Source organism: Aegilops tauschii, chromosome 1, assembly GCF_002575655.3.
Source record: "Aegilops tauschii subsp. strangulata cultivar AL8/78 chromosome 1, Aet v6.0, whole genome shotgun sequence".
NCBI classification, from domain to species: Eukaryota; Viridiplantae; Streptophyta; class Magnoliopsida; order Poales; family Poaceae; genus Aegilops; species Aegilops tauschii.
Genome location: NC_053035.3, coordinates 86,308,601 through 86,329,755, shown reverse-complemented (window position 1 = coordinate 86,329,755; position 21,155 = coordinate 86,308,601). Strand labels below are relative to the sequence as shown.

At 49.9% G+C, this 21,155-nt stretch overlaps 1 protein-coding gene across 1 annotated transcript; it reads right to left on the bottom strand.

The window, feature by feature from the left end:
• Positions 1-876: 876 nt before the first annotated feature.
• Positions 877-20,012, bottom strand: LOC109741219 (probable 4-hydroxy-tetrahydrodipicolinate reductase 1, chloroplastic). Its single transcript, XM_020300290.4, has 8 exons — positions 19,629-20,012; positions 17,442-17,679; positions 16,968-17,101; positions 16,824-16,898; positions 2,613-2,714; positions 1,814-1,923; positions 1,320-1,407; positions 877-1,228 (listed from the first exon to the last, which is right to left on the bottom strand). The coding sequence occupies exons 1-8, from the start codon at positions 19,836-19,838 to the stop codon at positions 1,160-1,162; spliced, it is 1,026 nt and encodes a 341-aa protein (XP_020155879.1). The 5' UTR covers positions 19,839-20,012; the 3' UTR covers positions 877-1,159.
• Positions 20,013-21,155: the final 1,143 nt, after the last annotated feature.

The following is a 21,155-nucleotide window of genomic DNA, read 5'->3' as shown; positions in this document are numbered from 1 at the left end:
CAAGACCTAGAATACTTTCCATTCAAAACAGCATCAGCAGCACCAAAAGAAATAAGTATGTGCCACCACAATTTTTAACACCAAGTATTGAACAAATATAAAATGTTATTCTTACAACACGCCTCGAACAACGCCAATCCAGAACCACAGTGAACCGATCAACAAAAGAATCAAAAGAGGAACAAGGGCCACCCGGCATACAGCAAAAAGGACAAGCCATACCTGCAACGAACACAGTGATTATTAAGAACTGATTGTACAAACCGAGTTGAAAGTTGACATTTAATAGTGTTGGAAGCCCCCACCCATACTCACCCCATAAATCTCCATTGCCCGGAAATATGATGAAATTAAAGGAAAACAAGTCAGAAAGGAACCAATGAAGGCGGCCAGTAGGTAGGCAGTAGGCAACGAAGATGGCGCGAATGGCGAAGCAGCCGTGGGCGGCAAAGAAGGACCGCTGTAAGCAGGCAATAACAGCGGCGGCGGCGAGGACGACAACGAAAGCAAAAAAGGAAACAGAGCAAAAAAGCCAGGCAGCAACAACGGGCGAGAAACAAATCTCAAAAACATATCAAAACTATATTACAAAACACTAAATATTCAAGGACTAAAGTGAAAAAAGAAAAAACCAAAAACCAAAAATCATGGGAGTGCCCCTCCGCTTGAAAGTGTCGCACCCCGAAAGTCTCAGGACACTTGTCGCACACAGAGCGCTTCCTGACTAACCTTTACGGGAAGCGCGCCTCAACTAGTGATTTCGTTCTTTCCCCGTCTCCTCAACTTTTGAATCACCATTATTTCCGTTATTCTTTAATGGAAAGGGGTTAAGCCCCGTTCAAAAAAAATTGCACATCGATGTCACGCAACCCATAATTAGCAAACTATTTCAACTTCCACAATATATTATTCGTACTGCATTTGCCTTCCATCATTCATGCCACAACAACAGCTAACTCTGGCCTCAAACAGAGGCCCAAGTCCAAGTTAACATCCTTATCTCGTCCAAATGACTCCTTTTTTCGCCGAGAAGTAAATAAGAGTTAATATAACTAGTAAAACAAATCTAAGATCCAATTACAACGCAAAGATGCTGCATCCGGACAGTGACCTAATTTTGCTGCATAAGCTCTCCTCCTAACCCTACAAATGCCCCTGCTCATCTCATGTTGCCTTCTCTCAGGACATCGATCATATCATATAATTTCTTGTCCGCCCCAGATCGTATCTGCAGTAGCAAAGCAGCAGTCAACATCAAGCTGACTCGAGAAAGCGCTAGGGAGAAAAATTTCAAGCAATCACATATTAACGATCCTGACCTTTGTGTGGAGAAACATGGCGGCATCAACAGTTCCCTCTGCGTATATTGAACGGCCACACACATTGTGCTGGAACTCAAATGACACTCTGCATTAATAACAGGGACAATTGTTATGTACCGGAAGACCAAAGCTGCTGTGTACTAGGTAGGGTTGTAGGGAGGTAGGGGAAGGGCTCTCAGCCCCTGAAGGCAAGACAGAAAAACTATTCTTCCAATTCTTGCTTGCTTTTCATCACAAGGGGTCATCTTCCTATAGAGGGCTAAACAACCCAGGAAAGCATACTCTAATTTGCTCAAGGCCCGAGATAAAGAGATATTACCAATTTAAAGGATAAACTACCTAACCGAGAGAATGGGGATCTTATCCCATGACTGGGAGCTGCCAGCGTGGGTCCATGTACTTCCGTACATAATAGTAATTACCTCAGTTCATCGAACTAGACAAGGTCCCCAAAGTCAAAACATAATCGCATCTTCTGAAAGAGAACTCACGTTTCATCAGGCGAAGTGAGATGGTAATTGTGAAATGCATGCCCTCCAAGATGTTCTTCTGGGACACCAACAATGGCAAGCTGCTCTTCGGGGTCCCTAACCAAGTTTACCTACACCAACAACATCAAACCAGTGTGAGAAAACCATACAAAACAGCATACCTTTCTCCACATAAGCTCAGATGGCTGTGCTGCGTTAGAAACAAAAGACCCAAGTATGCTTATGAACAACCGCATTCAAGACTACTGGACAAAAACTACCTCCGTCCCAAAATATAAGGACGTTTTTAACACTAGCATAGTGTCAAAAACGTTCTTAATATTCTGGGACAGAGGGAGTACAATTCATATACTGAACTAAATCCAAATCAAACTAAGATACTTTCAGGTTTGCCAATTGGAACTCAATGTGACATGGCTTAAATCAAACTAAGATACTTTCAGGCAAATTGGAACTTAATGTGACATGAAGTCTAAATAAAGCACCAAACTCCTTAGGAGGTTAACAGGTTGTTGTTCAATATGATAATCTATGACTGAAATTTGCATTACGTGGTGTGTAAAGTTCCAACTGGGACACTGGGACAGGTAACTGGTAAATTAGATCAAAATGTCCAAGCAGATGACTCTTGAAATGGCACTTGAGATGCATACATAAATCTTAACTATTTTATAGATCATAAATGGCAACCCTTCAAAACTAATCATAAATCAATAAAGTCAGAGATAAGATTTCTTGAAAACGAGTGCAGGGTGATGGTTTGCTGAATTGAAAAGTTCTCTTAAGTTCTTGATGGTACCTCGTTTAAGTCGAATGAGACACCCAACTTCTGAAAGCAAGAGATTACAGCTTTGGCAGTGCCAGAAACGTCCAATTTTGTCGCTTGATGAGACTCCATTACCTATGGAAATGTGTTAGTTTGATATTTAAAAAAGGGTCATTGGTGTCAGCACTGATACGAAACAAAAAATGATGTAATTAGGCATTCAGAAGAAAGAACAGCAGTATTCATATATGGAGGCAAATAAGAAAATCTCTAATCATCTGAGTTATACTTGCTGGCTGAACAATATTAAACCACCACACAGGACATTTGGACTAAATGAAAAGTATCATATTCTCTAATTCATATAAGTATGTTATTATATATTAGCACAACACCCTGCGTCGCTACGGAGTAAAAATAAATAACGTGCATGTTTAAGAACATTATGCTATTAGTTGGCCAGATCAGACAACAGATAATTATTAGTTCTCATCCCAACTCTTTGTGCCAAATCCAATGATGGTCCAAAGATGAATTGGGCCGCCATCACCTATTCACATCTTTATAAGAGTTGCTTGTGCCAAATTGGACCACAGACAAGTATTAGTTCTCATTCCAACTTTTTGTGCCAAATCCAACAGGTGATTGTCCAATGATGAACGGACCGACATCATCGAATCACATATTCACAAGAGTAATGATTTGTGCCACTTTTGGAACAAACGATTGGATTGGATATCTTTATTCATACAAGCTGGTAAAATCTATGTGAATGACATTAAGAACATATGTAGAGGCGATGGAAGCATAATAAAAAAGTATAAACAGCATAACTGACAGAGCACTTTGGTCATTTAAATAAACGATAGCAAAGCTGTGTGATGTCCATTAATTTATTCCCAGCAGAGAAGAATAGTTGCGATGTATGTGTCTGGGATGTGATGGTGGGCAGTGGCATTAGTCCTGCATGCTCACATGTTCAGTTTGTCGGTGTACTAAAGTCTGGGCCTTTAGCACCCCATACTTGTGCACGGGCAGTCGTAGCCACACCTGCGGCAAGGCCTGAAGAGGGCGATTAAGGATAAAAACAAGATCACTAGAGAGGCAGCCAAGACCCAGGGGCGCATGCGTGGTGGCATGCAGATCTTTGTGAAGACCAGAAGCTGAGGCCCCGGCAAGATCCTTGCCGGGATGAATTGCAAGGCTCCGCCACCACTCCAGCGCGGCAACTGGCATGCCAACCTGGCAAGCACCTGCGTGGTGGCATGCAGATCTTCATGAAGGTCCAGCCACCGTTCCAGCACAGCAACTAGCCAGCCAGCCTGGCATTGCATGCCTCGTCGGCCTGGATGCGTGTCAAGACGGGGAGAGGCGGCGACGGACGGGATGGGCTCTATTTTCGTCGCCGATAAAGCTAGAGGACACGTAACGAGCGCATTTGATGCGTTTGTCCCAGGGGCGGAGACAGGGGGGCGAGCAGGGGCTAGACCCCCCCCCCCCCCCTCCACAACGATCGGCCCCCCTCAATTTTTTTTTTGCATGGTAATACGTGTCTCATTTATATAAAATAAAGATCCGATTACAAGGCATGTAAGCACTGACTTTACAAGACTGAAAAGATAGGATAATCATATGCAAAATACCAGCGCCTATTCCTCTCCTCCGACACCACCGAAGCGGCCACCAAAGGGAAAGAAAACAGATCACCTCTTCACCCGAGCTCGACGCGGCTCCATCGCTGATCAGCAGCTTTACGGACCTCGAAAGTAGTTTGCCAGAAGCAAAACCATTGCCAAGAATCAGACCGGGGCAACATGTCCGCAGACACGCCATCGAACTCTAGATCTGACACCCCCGCACGACAACGACGTCGAAGGAGGAAACCAGAAATGTCAGCCACCAACCACAAACCCAGCACGGGATGCACCATCTTCCAGCTGTCACTTGCGCAGACAACCGTCTGCGCGTACTCCTGGATGACAAAACCTCCCTGCTCCACCATGACGTCGGAGACAACACCACAGCAACGAGGACAGAGCAGAAGGAGAGACACACCTGATGGAGTCGCCGCCGCCGCCTCGCCGACACCATCCATGAACCCTAACACAGCCGATCTGAAGGATTGGCAAACACACGATGCCATCAACTCCGAGACGCCGCCATGAAGGGCACCGCCGGTGTGGGAGTGAAGCTGAGGCAAATTTATTCGGCCGGGCGCGCGCTCCCACCACCCCAACGGCGCACCACGACCTACAAATCCAAAACCTAACTACAGAGCGGAGGAACGGGGTCCCCCCCCCTCCCTCCTGCCGCCGGAGCAGTTGGAGGGAGAGGGGGCCAACGCCCTGGCCGGCTGAGATCGGAGGAAGAAAATCGCCTCCCTAGTCGCCTGGCGTGGCGGCGGCTAGGGTAGGGAAGACGACGGAGGGAGAGATTGATTTTGCTTCTCTCACACGCGTATCGGCCCCCCTCAATGTTTCACGCGGCGTACTAGTAGTATTATATGCTAATACATCTGCTAATTGGCCGGAGCTAATGGCAACTTAATTAGTAAGTCAACCCATAATTGATACTAATCCGTGTAGTAGACAAACCGAAGCCCAGCCCACTTTGACCATCGGTTGTGAAAGGCTGGAAGCCTACATGCACGTTTGCTCTTTCAGTAATTTGGGAGGACCATCGGTTGTCATCTAGGGTTCGTGCCGCTGCTCGTGGCTTGCTGCTCCCGCCGCCTCGCTTCCAACCGCAGAGCGCTGCCCAGTTTACCGGCCGCCGGCAGCTAGCAAACTACTCAGATCACTATATGGACGCAGGTTGCTTTCCTTCGACGGTGTTAGTCACTCTGTTGATTCAGATATGGGGCCTCGTCATTAAGTCAATCAAAGTATTTGCGCGTGGTCTAGGATTCGGTTTCAAAGGTACACCAACATACACTCTCCCTACTGCTAGTACTTCTTATGGATTACGACATAGCAGCTAACTATTCTAGCAAATAAGATAACAGATCACTCTACTAATTAGACGTTTCTTTGAACCTTTTAGAAAATATTGCTACTAATTGCCATCATTCTGTACATAATTAAATTTCTTAGTTGTATGGTATTATCTTCTGGGCAATATTTTACAAGCTAAGTATTAGATTTTGTACATATAGATAATTGTTACAGAAGGCTATTTACGATGGTTAACAAAAAGGAGGTTTATTTACAAATCACAACGCTTTGTGGGCTGCGAAAATTTCAGTTTTCGACTCGTCTCCCCCCCCCCCCCCCCCCCCTATGTCCAATTCCTGGCTCCGCCCCTGGTTTGTCCCAAGATGTCAGTGATAAGCATACGCACTGTAGCTACTTCCCACCTCCTGTATGCCGTTGTGGCGACCCCTTGGGCCCAAGGCTTACTGGAGAAGGATTCGGACTTTTGAACCTCTCGGCCCAGCTTGCATGCATAGCAGCTAGCCGAAGCTCAAGAACACAGAATATACACTCAAGCAGGACTAGGGTTTTATGCTTCCGAGCGGCCTGAACCTGGGTAAAAATCCGTCGTGTTGATCATTAGATCCGCTCTTTGCTCTACCCCTCTTCCCTGCCAAACCGTAGAAGGGATCCGCGTGGTCCCGTAGGTGTCGTTTTCCCCGACATCTTGGCGCGCCAGGTAGGGGGAGAAGAGTTCTGCAAACCCGATCTAGCGGTTAGCGCGCCGTTTCCTTGATCACTATGGCTCCCAAGAAGAAGGGGATCACGGCGGTCGGTTCCTCTGGAGCCGAACCGCCCGTGCCAGCGCGGACCGGCGACGGGGTAGTCGCGGATGGTGGCAGAGGTGCGGATCACGACCATCCACGGCACTCCGGCAACCGAAGCCAGACGAGCGGCATCGTTCGCGCCCAAGACGACGAGCCGCAGCGCCACGGGGTCCAAGGGCGGGGCCGTGCTGCCTACGGGAGGCGCGGCAACCTCCAAAACACCCCCGCCGGCGCCGCGGTCCTCCCAGGCCATGCGCGACGAGCAGCGCCGTGACGTTGGTGACCCCGGGCGCCGCCGCGGGAAGAGCCCTCTGCATCATTCTCGAGATGCGCAGGGCCGACATGCACGCCAAGATGCTGGTCAAGGCGGCGCACAGCCGCGGAACCGTGACAGCGCTCCTTCTAACATGGTTAGAAGTCCGAGCACCTCCCGTTCCTCGCGTTTGTCGCTGCCACCTACGCCAACAGAAGCATTAGCGCGAGTGCAGCTACTCCTCGACTTCCCTCCTGCTGCGGAGAAGCAAGAAGAGTGGAGGGCTGCTGTCCAGAGCCTCATTGGCTACGCCAATAAAGATCAATGCCAGGAGGCAGGCCCATCGCGGCGTCGGTCCACCGAGCCGGCGCGTGCCGACGACGGGAGGGCCGGAGGCGCCGCAACCACGGTGCACTCCCCTCCGCCACGACAGCAACGATTGTCAGCTCGGCAGGTCGATGCCCGTGATGATGGATCCACGGCTTCGTCCGATCCACGAGCTCGTCGCGACCAACGTCAGGTTCTTCAGGAGCGGGTTGAAGAGGACGCTCGAACTACCATCGAGCGGCGACAGGAAGCACGCCATCAATCTGATAGGCGTGCAGGGCCCGCTGCATACAGGCCTGCGCCGGGGGATTCTGGTGACCTGCCTTACGAGGTAGGTTGTCCAGCTTTTACCCGTGAGCTGCGGCAGTTCCAGTGGCCCACTACCCGCATGTTCAAACCAGAGTCCCGAAGAAGTACGACGGCAAGACTCGTCCGTCCGAGTCCCTGAGCATTTACACCATTGCGATGCAAGCTGCCGGGGCTCGGGACGGCAAGGTACTCACCAACTACTTCCAGTTGGTGCTCAAGCCCAACGTCAGGTCGTGGTTGATGCACCTGCCAGTAGATTCCATCTCTTGGTCGGACCTGTGCCACGAGTTTGTTGGCGCCTTTACCGGAGGCCATCAAGCTCCTGGCCAGGCGAGTGATTTGCATCTCATCCCCCAGAAGGATGGCGAATCCTTGCGCAAGTACATACAGAGATTCAGCCGTGTGCAGTACAACATCCCAGACGTTCGTCCTGCCGCTGTCATCAGCGCGTTTCATCAGAACATGCGCAACCGCAAGATGCGTGAAGAGTTGGCCATGAACAAGGTTAGGGATGTTGCCGAACTTTATGTTTTGGCCGATAGATGTGCTCGGGCTGAAGAAGGAAAAAAGTACCCCAGCGAAGATGCCGGCACGAGAAGCGATTCTGGAGACGAAGACGCCGTCGCCCCGGCAAAGAAGGGCCGACGGCGCAATAGGAAGCGCATGGGCAAGACCGTACTTGCCGTCGAGGAATCCGACAACCCCGGCGCCGCCAAGAAGGCCAAGGCGGACAACCCCGGCAAGGAAGTTGCCGGATGCGCCACCTGCCAGAGCTTGGCGGCTGCCGACAAGCCGGAGGGCTCCGACAAGCAATATTGCAAGATCCATCGCACCAAGGGCCACGACCTCCAAAACTGCCGGCAAGTTGAGCAGCTTGTGGAGAGGCAGAAAGCCGAGTATGAAAAACGGGACAAGGAGAAGGGCCAGGATGGTGCTGAAGGGTCCGGCAAGAAGCGCGGTGGCAGAGGGGGGCGCCGCGGCAAGGAAAAGCAACAAGAGAGGCTTGCTTGAGGCCGCGACAAGAAAGAGGGAGATGATGACCGTGAAGAGGACGACGAGTCCTGTGACCAAGAATTTCAAAAGGCCACAGAAGCCATGTGCATCGATGGTGTCGCCTCGTTGCATTCTTCTCACCACCAACTTAAACAGTGGGCGCGCGAGATCAATGCGACAGAGCCATCGATCGATGCCCAGAAGCCACTGAAATGGTCCAGCACGCATATCATCTTCGACGCCGAGGATCATCCTGATCGCACAACAGCGGTCGGGTGCTTGCCATTGTTGGTTTCGCCAACAATTCGCAACCTCAAGGTGACGAAAATGTTAGTTGACGGTGGGGCCGGTCTGAACTTAATCTCACCCAAGGTGATCAAGAGGTTACAAATCCCTGATGGAGACCTCGAAGAGAAGGGCACGTTTCAAGGGGTCAACCCAGGGAGAAGCCAGCCCAAGGGTAAGGTCACACTACCAGTAACATTTGGTGGCGAGTTGAACTACAGGACAGAGAAGATCGTTTTTTATGTAGCCAAGATCCCGTTGCTGTATAACGGGATCCTTGGCCTTCCAGCACTGGCCAAGGCAGCGTCACACTACGCCTACAACACGCTAAAGATGCCTGGCCCGATGAGCATCATCACTGTCGGCTCCGACAAGAAGGATGTGCTCATCTGTGCCGACCAGCTCTATCGGGAGGCGGTGGTAGCACATGCCGACAAGGCACTTGCTCCGGCCACTGGAGCCCCCGAGGGGAAGAAGACCGGCAAGACCTCAGTCGCCGGCAAGGCTTCTGGCCCCGGCCAAGCCTCTTGCGCCCACTCCGGCAAACGCGCCTCCTCGGAGTGCTGCGTTCCCGTTGAGGACGTGCCAGAGAGCTCCACCGGCAAGAGCAAGAAATCTAGGGCTGCACCACCAGAGATCAAGAAGGTGCCCGTCAAGGAGGACGGCACGGACGGAGCTTTCACTATAAGCTCCACCCTCGACGGCAAATAGGAAAGCGCGCTCGTCGCCTTCCTGCGGGCGAATGTCGATGTGTTTGCATGGCACGCATCTGACATCCCCGGCGTCCCCAGGGAGGTGATTGAGCACCACCTTGCTGTCTGTCCTCATGCGCGGCCCGTCAAGCAGAAGGTCAGAAAGCAAGCTTTGGAGCGGCGAGAGTTCATCATCGAGGAGATTAGGAAGTTGGAAGCGGCAGGCTTGGTCAGAGGAGTGCTCCACCCGACATGGTTGGCCAATCCAGTAGTGATACGCAAGGCAAATGGGAAATGAAGGTTGTGCATTGATTATACAAATATCAATAAAGCCTGCCCAAAGGATCCCTTCCCTTTACCGCGCATTGACCAGATCGTGGACTCCACTGCCGGGTGCGACCTGCTGTCGTTCCTTGATGCCTATTCAGGATACCACTAAATCTTTATGACGAAGAGAAGACCGCCTTTATCACCCCATGTGGTACGTATTGTTTTATACGAATGCCTTTCGGGTTGAAAAATGCTGGTTCGACATTTGCAAGAGCAGTTCAGATTGGTTTTGAGCCCCAGCTCCATAGAAATATGGAAGCTTACATGGATGACATAGTGGTCGAAACCAAGGACAGGGTAACACTAGTGCAAGATTTGGAGGAAACATTTGCAAATTTACGCAAGATCAACCTCAAGCTCAAACCTGAGAAATGTGTGTTCGGTGTCCCCTCCGGCAAACTCCTCGGATTCTTTGTGTCTCAGCGAGGGATCGAGGCAAACCCTGACAAGATCAAGGCAATTGAGCAGATTGAAGCACCAAGACGAGTCAAAGATGTGTGTCAGCTTGCTGGCTGCGTTGCTGCTTTGAGTAGGTTCATCTCCAAATCTGCTGAGCGCGTCTTCCCCTTTTTCAAGATTTTGAAAAAGGCAGGGCCAATGAAATGGACCCCAGAGACCGAGGTAGCGTTGCAGGATTTGAAGAGTCTCCTCTACGCCAATACTAGGTGCGCCTAAACCGCAAGAGCCATTGTTGCTATATCTAGCAGCAACGAATCAAGTGGTCAGTGTTGCGCTAGTGGTGCAGAGGGAAGTTGATGAAGAGGCGGTAGCAATAGCAGGACTGTAGGGCGACGAGCCAGAGCCCCCCCCCCCCCCCCCCCGCAAGGTCTGGTGCCGGCAAGGCGGTACCCCCGGCAGAGTCTGGCGCCGGCAAGGCAGGATCTGCACAAGTAAACGAAGTAATACAGAGGAAGAAGATGATGCAGCACCCAGTTTACTTTGTCAGCTTCCTCTTGCAGGGGGCTAGATCAAGATACTCTGGTGTGCAGAAGTTGCTCTTTGGCCTCCTTATGGCCTCAAGGAACCTGCGTCATTATTTTCAAGCACATGACATCACCGTCAAAACTCGCTTCCCGTTGCAACGGATCTTGCACAACCCCGATGCAACCGAAAGGATTGTGGAATGGGCGTTAGAACTGTCAAGCTTTGGTCTCATGTTTGAAAGCACTTCGACAATCCAGAGCAGGGTCTTAGCAGAGTTCATCGCAGAATGGACCTCAACGCCTGACGAAGAAATTCAAGAGACCGCTCTCCCCGTCAAGGAGACAAGCCGCAATTGGATTATGTACTTTGATGAGGCTTTCTTGCTACAAGGCGCCGGTGCCGGTGTGCTGCTTGTCGCGCCCACCGGAGAGCACCTCAAGTACATAGTCCACATGCACTTTCCCCGGGAGAGATCGACGAACAACACCGCGGAGTATGAGGGGCTGCTTGCCGGTCTCAGGATCGTGGCAGACCTTGGGATCACAAAGTTGATCGTCCGTGGGGATTCGCAACTCGTAGTGAAGCAAGTGAACAAGGATTATCAGAGCCCGTTGATGGAAGCTTATGTAGATGAAGTGAGGAAATTGGAAGAGCGTTTTGACGGTCTACAAGCAGAGCATGTTCCTCGAGCAGAGAACAGCATTGCTGATGACCTGTCAAAACGTGCTGCCCTCAAGTTACCTGTGGAACCAGGGACCTTTGTGCTCCAATTAACTCAGCCATCTATTGAACCGTCGGTAGGACAGAACAAGTGAAGGAAATCAGGTCCCGGCAAGTACTTTCCCGCCGAGCTCCCAGGAGCCGCCGGCAAGGATGTTGCCGGGAATGCCAAGCTTGCCAGGGAGTAACAGGCTCCGGCAGGGCCACAAGCCCTTGCCGTGGAGACAACTGCTCCCATGGCAAAAGACACGCCTCTAGTCCTTGCCGTCGAGCCTCAGGCTCCGGCATGGGCGCAACACACCGTTCAGTTCCTCCAAACAGGGGAACTCCCATGATGGCATGTCTTCTGCCCCGGCAAGGAAGTTGCCTGTAGTCCTTGTCGTGGAGACAACTGCTCTAGTCCTTGCCATGACACGCCTCTAGTCCTTGCCGTGGAGACAACTGCTCCCATGGCAGAAGACACGCCTCTAGTCCTTGTCGTCAAGCCTCAGGCTCCGGCATGGGCGCAGCACACTGTTCAGTTCCTCCAAACAGGGGAACTCCCTGAGGAACAGGAAGAAGCGGAGAAAGTAGCCCGTCGGTCTGGCATGTACCAGCTTGTGCACAATGTCCTATACAGGAAAAAACCGAACGGCGTGAAATTGAAGTGCATTCTCCGGGAGGACGGACTGGAGCTGTTGGCAGAGATACATGGAGGCATGGCTCTCACATAGGATCAACAGCCCTTGCCGGCAAAGCATTCCGGCAGGGTTTCTTTTGGCCCACTGCTCTCCAGGATGCAACTGCACTAGTAACCCAGTGTGAAGCATGCCAGTTCCATTTGAAGAAACCCCATCAACCAGCCCAAGCTCTTCAGACAATCCCTCTTTCTTGGCCATTTTCGGTCTGGGGGCTCGACATACTGGGCCTCTTTCCCCGTGCTGTCGGGGGCTTTGAGTACTTGTACATTGTGATCGACAAGTTCACAAAGTGGCCAGAAGTGGAAGCAGTGAGAAAGGTAACAGCACAATCAGCCATCAAGTTCTTCAAGGAACTAGTTTGTCGTTTTGGTGTGCCAAACGGAGTCATCACCGACAACGGCACACAGTTCACAAGTCGCACCTTCATGCAATACATCCAAGACCTCGGCAGCAAGATCTGTTTTGCTTCTGTTGCGCACCCACGAAGCAACGGCCAGGCGGAAAGGGCAAATGCTGAAGTGTTGCGGGGCCTTAGGACGAGGACTTTTGACAGGCTGCACAAGTGCGGAAGACGCTGGATTGACGAGTTGCCGACGGTTCTTCGGTCAATCAGGACAATGCCAAATCGAGCCACCGGCCAGACGCCCTTCTCCCTCGTGTACGGGACGGAAGCAGTTCTCCCCACATAACTCACATACAGATCACCTCGAGTGCTGGCTTATGATGAGCTTGAGTAAGAGCAGTTGCGGCAAGACGACGCTACGCTCCTTGAGGAAGATCGTCTTCAGGCTGCTGTGCGAGCTGCGCGCTACCAGCAAGCCTTGCGCCGCTACCAGAGCCGCAAGGTTCACGCTCGAAGCTTTGAGGAAGGCGACCTTGTTCTTCGGCGCGTTCAGTCGGCCAAGAATTCCAACAAGTTGACGCCAAAGTGGGAAGGCCCTTATCAGGTAATACGAGTCACCAGGCTCGGCACAGTCCGCCTAGAGACCGAAGATGGTATCCCAGTGAGCAACTCCTGGAACATCGAACATCTTCGTAAGTTTTACCCGTAAGGCACGGTTGCTGGGCCTCCCGGCATACCACCTTTTGTACAAGCCTTGCCGGCAAGGCATGTAACCCTGTGTACAAAGCCAGGCGCAGACCCTGAGCAGCAAATGAATAAACAAAGCGCTGGCGCCCTAAGAATTAGCATGCATGTTAGGTTGAGCTTCTCTCTCTGGTGGGGTTGCTAGTGCTTAGCGGCAACTAACCCCTAGCATAGAGGTCGAGTGTGTCTTTTTGTCTCTTCCAGTCCTTTTTGATTCGCAGGCTGCACGGATGCTTCAGCGGAACTTTTTGGAGGAAAGGAGACGAACTGACACCCCGATCCCGGCAAGCCAAGGCTGCCAAGGGCAGCAGATTCAGATAAGTCCTCTTTTTCCCCCGCTGCGTACTTCCATATGAAACTTGAATGTACAAAACTTCGCTCAATCCCATGTCACCGTGCTCCCTCCTGCCTATGCCCAAAATCCCTTTTGGGCTGGAATTTGGTTGTAGTTGCGGTGGAAGGAGGATGGACGAAGGGCCTAATCCTACTTGGCCCCTACCTCCGCCAAGGGAGTGAGCGTAGTCGTGCTATGGAGCGGGAGGACGGCAAGGTCTCTTGCCGGGTGACGTTGTTTACCTAGATAACAAGGACTCGTTCCTTGGTGTGGGCCGTTGCCGGGTGACGTTGTTTACCTAGATAACAAGGACTCGTTCCTTGGAGTGGGCCTCGCTCACGCACAAAAGAACCCGGCAAACACCCTTTTCTTATTAATACGTTGATTAACGAGTACAATTCATACGGAATGTAAGCATGAGCAAGGAGTTACAAAGTCTAAATTCAACAAGTGCCCGCAGGCTTAAGATCTAAAAAAAGATAAGATGCCCATAATCCCTTTCTTGTCCTCCTCAGAAGGCGGATCAAGATGGCGGGAGGGCAAAAAGGGTACCTAGGCGAGGTGCGCGCGGCAGAAGACACCAAGAGAACATCCCGGCGGCCATCCAGAAGAGGGCTGGTGATGATGGTGCAGGGGGAGGAGCCGAAAGATGAGGCAGCGGGCCGGCAATACGAGACGAAGGCGTCGATGCCATCGTACTACGACTTGACGACCCGCCACCCGCCTTCTTTGTCTTCTCCGGCCTTCCAGCGCCAGCAGGAGCAGCGGCCCCGAGAAGTTCAAGGAGCTGGCTTGAGAAGCCACCGCCAAGAACTGCCCCCCGGCAAATCGCTCTGCCGGGGAGAAGACCAGGTGCAGATGATGGTGTTGCCGGTGTCGCCTGGTGACGGTGCGCCCGACGTCTAGTCGAACCCGTCCCCCTCGTCCTCCCCATCGGTCTCCTCCTCGTCCTCGAGGAGGAGCTTTCGTCGTCGGTAGAGCTCTCCGCGCAGCACCCTAACCGGATTCCCGAGCGCCCAAAAACCTTGACGGAGAGCAAGTCAGCCTCCACTAATTTCAAGCGGAGGATGTGCCCCTTCATCAGGCAGTGGGCGCGTGCGAAGGTTTTCCAACCGCGACGAAGAAGCATTACGTGAGGGGCAGGGAACTCTACGTTCACCCACATGTCGCCATTGCAACAACCCCTCATATGAAGCCTCAAACTCGGCGGCTAGTCGACCTCCAGCACCCTCGCGAACGGCTCGGGAAGGCGGAGACGGCTGCGCGGCGGTTCGCGTAGCTGCGAGATAAACTCCAGCGCCGTGTCCCCGACATGGCCACTTGACGGAGCAGGAGGGGACGGCGGCACCGCAGGTGCTCCACTTCCACGTCCACTTCTCGCCGACTACAACCCCGTCCGGCACCTCCGCCTTGAGCGCTTGGCTCTTCCTTAACCGCCACGGCCCTCTGGCGAGAGGAAGATCTAGTCGCCTCCGCAGGAGGGCGGCCGCGACCACGCCCTCTCGGCATGACGGTGGATGAAGAACGGAGAAGAAAAGAAGACGCAAAGGGATGCCCCTCCTTCTCCTCCCGATGCCCCTTTTATAGCCAAGCAGGAAGGGCTGGGGGCTGGCTCTATACCTTCTCTGAAGGGCCCTTTCGAGTCCGGCTCATTAAGGCCATTGGCAACGAGCGGAGTCGTCGACCGCCCTCCCCGCACCAATTAAAGGCGCATGGGTATCTGCCATGGCACGCCTTTCCATATCCCGCGCGTCCGCCACCTACCCCGCGCCATGCATGCGGCGTACGTGGCGAAAAAGGCTGGCGTAGTGGGAGGCGTGGAACGGCGATTACCATCCCGTGAATAAAGGCCATTGACGGGCCGCTGCAAGCACGAAAGACGAGAAGATTACAGCAATCGATCGCTGCCACGCGTGCCCGTGCCCTGTTTGGGCCTAGCCCAACACCGCCCCGCACCCGTGTGTGGCCCAGGCCCGGGGGCTCCTGTCGATGTACTAAAGTCTGCAACTTTAGCACCCCATACTTGTGCACAGGCAGTCGTAGCCACACCTGTGGCAAGGCCTGAAGAGGGCGATCAAGGATAAAAACAAGATCACTAGAGAGGCAGCCAAGACCCAGAGGCGCATGCGTGGTGGCATGCAGATCTTTGTGAAGACCAGAAGCTGAGGCCCCAGCAAGATCCTTGCCAGGATGGCTCACGAAGCCCCCGGCAAGATCCTTGCCGGGATGAATTGCTAAGCCCCCGGCAAGGTCCTTGCCGGGGGGAAGGGGGAGTACAAGGCTCCGCCACCCCGCCATCACTCCAGCGCGGCAACTGGCCTGCCAACCTGGCAAGCACCTGCGTGGTGGCATGCAGATCTTCGTGAAGATCCAGCCACCGTTCAGCACAGCAACTAGCCAGCCAACCTGGCATTGCATGCCTCGTCGGCCTGGATGCGTGTCAAGACGGGGAGAGGCAGCGACGGACGGGACGGGCTCTATTTCCGTCCCCGATAAAGCTAGAGGACACGTAACAAGCGCATTTAATGCGTTTGTCCTAAGATGTCAGTGATAAGCATATGCACTGTAGCTACTTTCCACCTCTTGTATGCCGCTGTGGCGACCCCTTAGACATATAAAAGGAGGCCCAAGGCGTACTGGAGAAGGATTCGGACTTTTGAACCTCTCGGCCCAGCTTGCATGCATAGCAGCTAGCCGAAACTCAAGAACACAGAATATACACTCAAGCAGGACCAGGGTTTTACGCTTCCGAGCGGCCCGAACCGGGGTAAAAATCCATCGTGATGATTATTAGATCCGCTCTTTGCTCTACCCCTCTTCCCTGCCAAACCGTAGAAGGGATCCGCGTGGTCCCGTAGGTGTCGTTTTCCCCGACACAGTTCAACTTGCATCAGAGTTTTAAACACAAGAGAACCTATCACAGAACCCACAAGTCTTTCAAAACTCGTGCATATAAATAATATAGATAAGTGGTTCAAAATCTAATAAAAATTTGAAGAACAGTTCTGAAGTTGTGTCTATGTGCATTTGCATCTCGCAGGTTTGCAATCCTGCCCCATCAATGTTAATAACCCTTTTAGATGAAGCAAGAACGGATAGATACTAGGTATACATACCCAAGGTGTTTCAACTTACAATGTCGACATATTTACCATGCGTCAGCAGATAAATTTGTTAACATACTGGATATAAACTGTTTCCAATTAATAAAAGATACCCCTGCTCCTAGGTCCGAATTTCCAGTGACAATCCAGTAGCTAATTTCCCTCCTTATTACTGTGGCATGTCAGCTGATCAGCTGCTGTCTTCTTAGAATAGCTTTTCATATATATTCCACCACATTGGCTTGTAGATATTTTACTAGTTGCTACGTCAAGTTAACATCTCTGCACCATCTCACGACTCCTTAAATGTAACTAACTTTAAGTTAAAAGGAAAACTCTGCATATCATGACAAGTACTGAGCCCATAATGAACACAACCCATGGCAATCAAGGACGACACCAAAAATTTGTTAAAACAGAGAATACAGAACGAAATCATGATTTTTTATTGTAAGATTAATGGATACCTCTAGTTTGTAACCTGCAAATGCACCAGGGAATTTCTCTGCCATGATTTCCATGGCAGCAAGGAAAGCAACAACCTAATAAGAAGTTACAGTGTCAATAAGGGAACGATCAATGCATTGACCAGGTGATGAAAATAATTATACCTGCTTCCCCATCTGTGGAGATATCACAGCATAAACATTCGCATCCTGCACAGTTTTGTTCAACAGTTGCCTATTTCCACCAGTTGTGCCCATTACAAATGGCAAGCCAAGTTTGCAGTAAAGTTCAGCATTGGCTGCAAGCCAAGTCATGATCAATAGCAGCAAAAACATGGAGCAAATAATGTACAAACAAAGAACATCCAAGCAATGGGCAGAATTGCAGACAAATTGCTTGCCTAACCATGAATAAATAATCCCTCAGTTCGTAATAGACGGTTTTTTAGATATGGGCATGGTAATAGGCAACTTTGACCATCACTGCTCGTAAATAGACACCGTTTAGATATCACAAGGGATTAGGTATATGAATTCACAATAGTACGAGTGGAATATAAACTATTGTTTACAGTGTTATATTTGTATCTAAAGGAAAAAAACACTCAGTTGCCCAGTACAAATTACTAATATGCTTACCATTAACAGCATCAGGCACAGTGTAGTCAACAACTATCATATCTGGGTAGTCCTTAGCAATGGAACGGAGAATACGTTCACTTTCAGATGGATCATGAATATGAATATCTCTGTCACAGATGTTGAGCTTTCCATCAGGAACCTCTATTGCACTGAATGACACCGGAACTAACTGAAGACCAGCAGACACAGCTGCTTCAGCAACAGACTTCCCCATTTTCCCGGTGCAACTGTTCACCTATAAATATAAGTGCACTGGGTCAAATATAATATATGCTTTCTGCTGCCATGTGGATCGTATTAGCAATTCAACTTTGCTTTACTGAAATGCTGGAAGTAATTGGGATATGATGAATGGATAAACTCAATAATGGCAGAGCTTAGAGTCAGTAGAGAAGATTCTAATCAAGGAAGAGAATTTCGGTAAGCAGACATAATTTAGGATATTGAATATGAAAAGTTGAAAGCAACAACAAAAGTTAAAACAGCAACCACAAGATCTTAATGCAATCCATTGACCATAGTAATTGAACGTCGACCAGGTCATGCTTCTGTTTCGTGGTTTCACTTGTCCACATCTTTACATAGAGCTATACTATGAAATTAGTTAATGGGATGTTATTTCTATACTATACTTCCTCCGTTCCTAATTACTTTAGGCCTCCTTTGGTTCATAGGATAGGAATAGGAAAAAAATAGGAAATGAGATGACATGTATCTCAACTCCTATAGGGAAAGAGATGTCACTTGATTCATAGGAGAGGAACTTTTTCAATGGGTCTAGGCTAATGTTTTTTTTATTCCTTTGAAATGTGAAGGATTTGTTCCTATCCTACATAGGAATAGGAATCCATTCCTACAAACCAAAGGGCTCCAAAGGGATTTTTCCTACAAAATTCATCTAAACCAAAGGAGGCCTTAAGTTCTAGCTTTGTCTTAAGTCAAACTTTTTAAGTTTGAACAACTATATGGAAAAATATGCTGACATTTACAAAATCATATATATATAGTACGAAAATAGTTCATGGCTAATCTAATGAAATTATTTTGGTGTTGTAAGTGTTAATGTAGTTTTCTATAAACTTGGTCAAACTTAAAAAATGTTGACTTAGGACAAACTAGAACTTCAACCAATTTGGAATGAAGGTAGTACATAGCAGACAACTTCAGTGAAGTGGCTAGCCCCTAAAGACATGTTCCATGTATGAATAGTTCTTCAGGCTCTTGTTTGCAAAGTACTCCCTCCGTCCCATAATGTAAGACGTTTTTTGACACTACAATAGAGTCAATAAACGCCTTACATTATGGGACGGAGGGAGTAATATCTAAGAAGGCAGGAGCTGACCAGCTTTATCGAGCTTGCCTTTCAATAGTTCCACGAGAGACCTGGCAGAGAGACTACACTTTCACTGGCTCAAAATGGAAGTCCAATTGTATAACTGGAGCCCACCAAGCCTTGATTCTGGTTTTCCTTTTTTTTGCAGCAAAAACACTGGTCTCTTCTGCTTTCAATAACTGTACCACTAACTGAATATCAGGTATCAACTCAGTGTTGTTATCCTGGAGTACCTATGGCACTCCGACCACACCTATATAACCTCGGTTAAATTTGCTAAAGCGACTGTTGCAGAATGAATACAACGGTGATCATGCCCGTTTCAAAATACTAGAATATAACAGGTGCGGTGTCACATAAGCAAACAATCACAAGTCCAACATACATAGCAATCAATAGACGCAAGTTTAATAATTTTAAAAGAACAAAGTTCTTGATGAATTCAAGATTTCAAGCGGGCAGATCCTATCCTTCTCCATCGGAGCGCTAAAAGTGTTTGCAATGTCACTCTGCACAGGAATAAATGAACGGTATGGTTCACAATTAGTCCATGTCAGCTCATTGCCAACATCGCGTCAAAATGTATGGTGCTGTATGCCTAAACCGTGAGGCTCACGTTAGTCAGGTTCGTATATCGCCATACCCATATGCTAAACAATCATTTTTATTTTTATTTTGTGGATTCACTAAATAAGTATACCAAACTGAAACAGTCCTGCAACCACCAACGCATATTGATTTAAAACTGAAGCAACAAAAGATATCCAAATATACAGTGCCACATGAACCTAAATAACAATAAAACTGAACAGTGATGAAACACGGCTTAAATCTCAAATCCGCAATCGTACCAGTATCGGGAAAGAGAGCTTGCGAGGCGCTGCGGGGGCGCTCTCGCGGCTCTGGGTGGCGACGGCGTTAGTGACCGAAAGCATCGCCACTGGCAACCGCCGCCTTGGCGTCGCCGTGCCGATTGGAGCGCAGAATTGCTGGCGCTGGCGGACCGAATGCAGCCGCGGCGCGACGGCGGCGGGGTGGACAGCGAAGGCAGCGGAGAGCATCTCCGCGCGTTTCGGGAGAAGGTGGTCGGAGGAGGGTGGGGGAGAGGGAGGGGGAGGGGGGAAGAGCGTGGTGCGCGGCGGCTGGGCTGTGCTGCGCCGCTGAGCTTTTGTCTAGGGTTTTAGCCTTTCGGGGTTAGGGTGGAATGGGCGCTTGCGTTTGGGCCCGTTGTATGTGTTTTCTTTTCTTTCTTTCTTTTTCCTTTTTGGGTATGACGAGTGATAAAATGTACCGTTGGTTTGTAAATTTGGAGGGAATGAAGTCCATGAATTTGAAAACAGCTTTGCTAAATATTATGTGCCTGAAATTTTACTTGTGTCTGTCGATTGTGAACAAGACCGAAGACGGGGCAATGTGACGAGCGCTGGCGAGGAGCGTCGCCCTCGGCAAAGCCGAACCAGGACCTCGCTGAAGACGGGGACAATGCTGCGAGCGGCACCGAGTTGCGACTTTTCTGATGCAGAGGCAAGGAAGAGGGTTGACTGGTGTGAGTCAAGGAGGGGGGGTATCATCGACACTGGAGAAGGGGGGAGGCTCAGGGGGGTGGTTAGGAAGATGAAGGGGGAGGGGGAAAGAGCGTGACTCAAGACCACATGCGTTCCAACGGGAGAGAAAAAATACCCCACGCCCTTGACAGGGTAACCATGACTCAAAACCCCGATAGGCCAAGTCCGTTATTTTAACATGGCATCACATATGTGATGTATACGGAACCTCGAGGTGAGATCTGATCCGTTGTTGCGTTCCGACCTTTCACGACACTCCACCTTCAGCAGTAACAACCTCTCGCCCGCGCACGCGATGTACACGAAGTAGGGGGTTTGAACTTTACGGCTCGGCACGAGAAAACCAATCTTGATGATGGTATTCACGCGCAAAACAATTTTCGTGAAGAGAAATCGCAGCACAAAGGTTTTCTAAAGATCATTCCAAAACTTGATACGGGTGTCTACCCTAAAAAACACATAGTGCCTATTTCATAAAAAAAATAACCTCTGTTTTACAAAGGAGGCTTTATATAATAGCCGCACCCAAACTTGGCCCAAAGACCTCACGCACGCACACCATAAGTAGCTTGGAAAACAAGCATTTGGTGCATATTTAAAAGAAAAATAACTCCTACGTACTATATGCTAAACCGACTTGATCTATTAAAAAACAAAAACTGCTAGTTCTGATGCATGCGTCGCTGGCTTCTTCCCTGGCTGTGGTGGAGCTAGGACTCGGCGTTCGGTTTATATGGTTAATACGGTTCGGTTTGTTCGGTTTTTAATAATTTCGATTTTGAAGAAATGGAAACCGAAACAATCACACAAAAT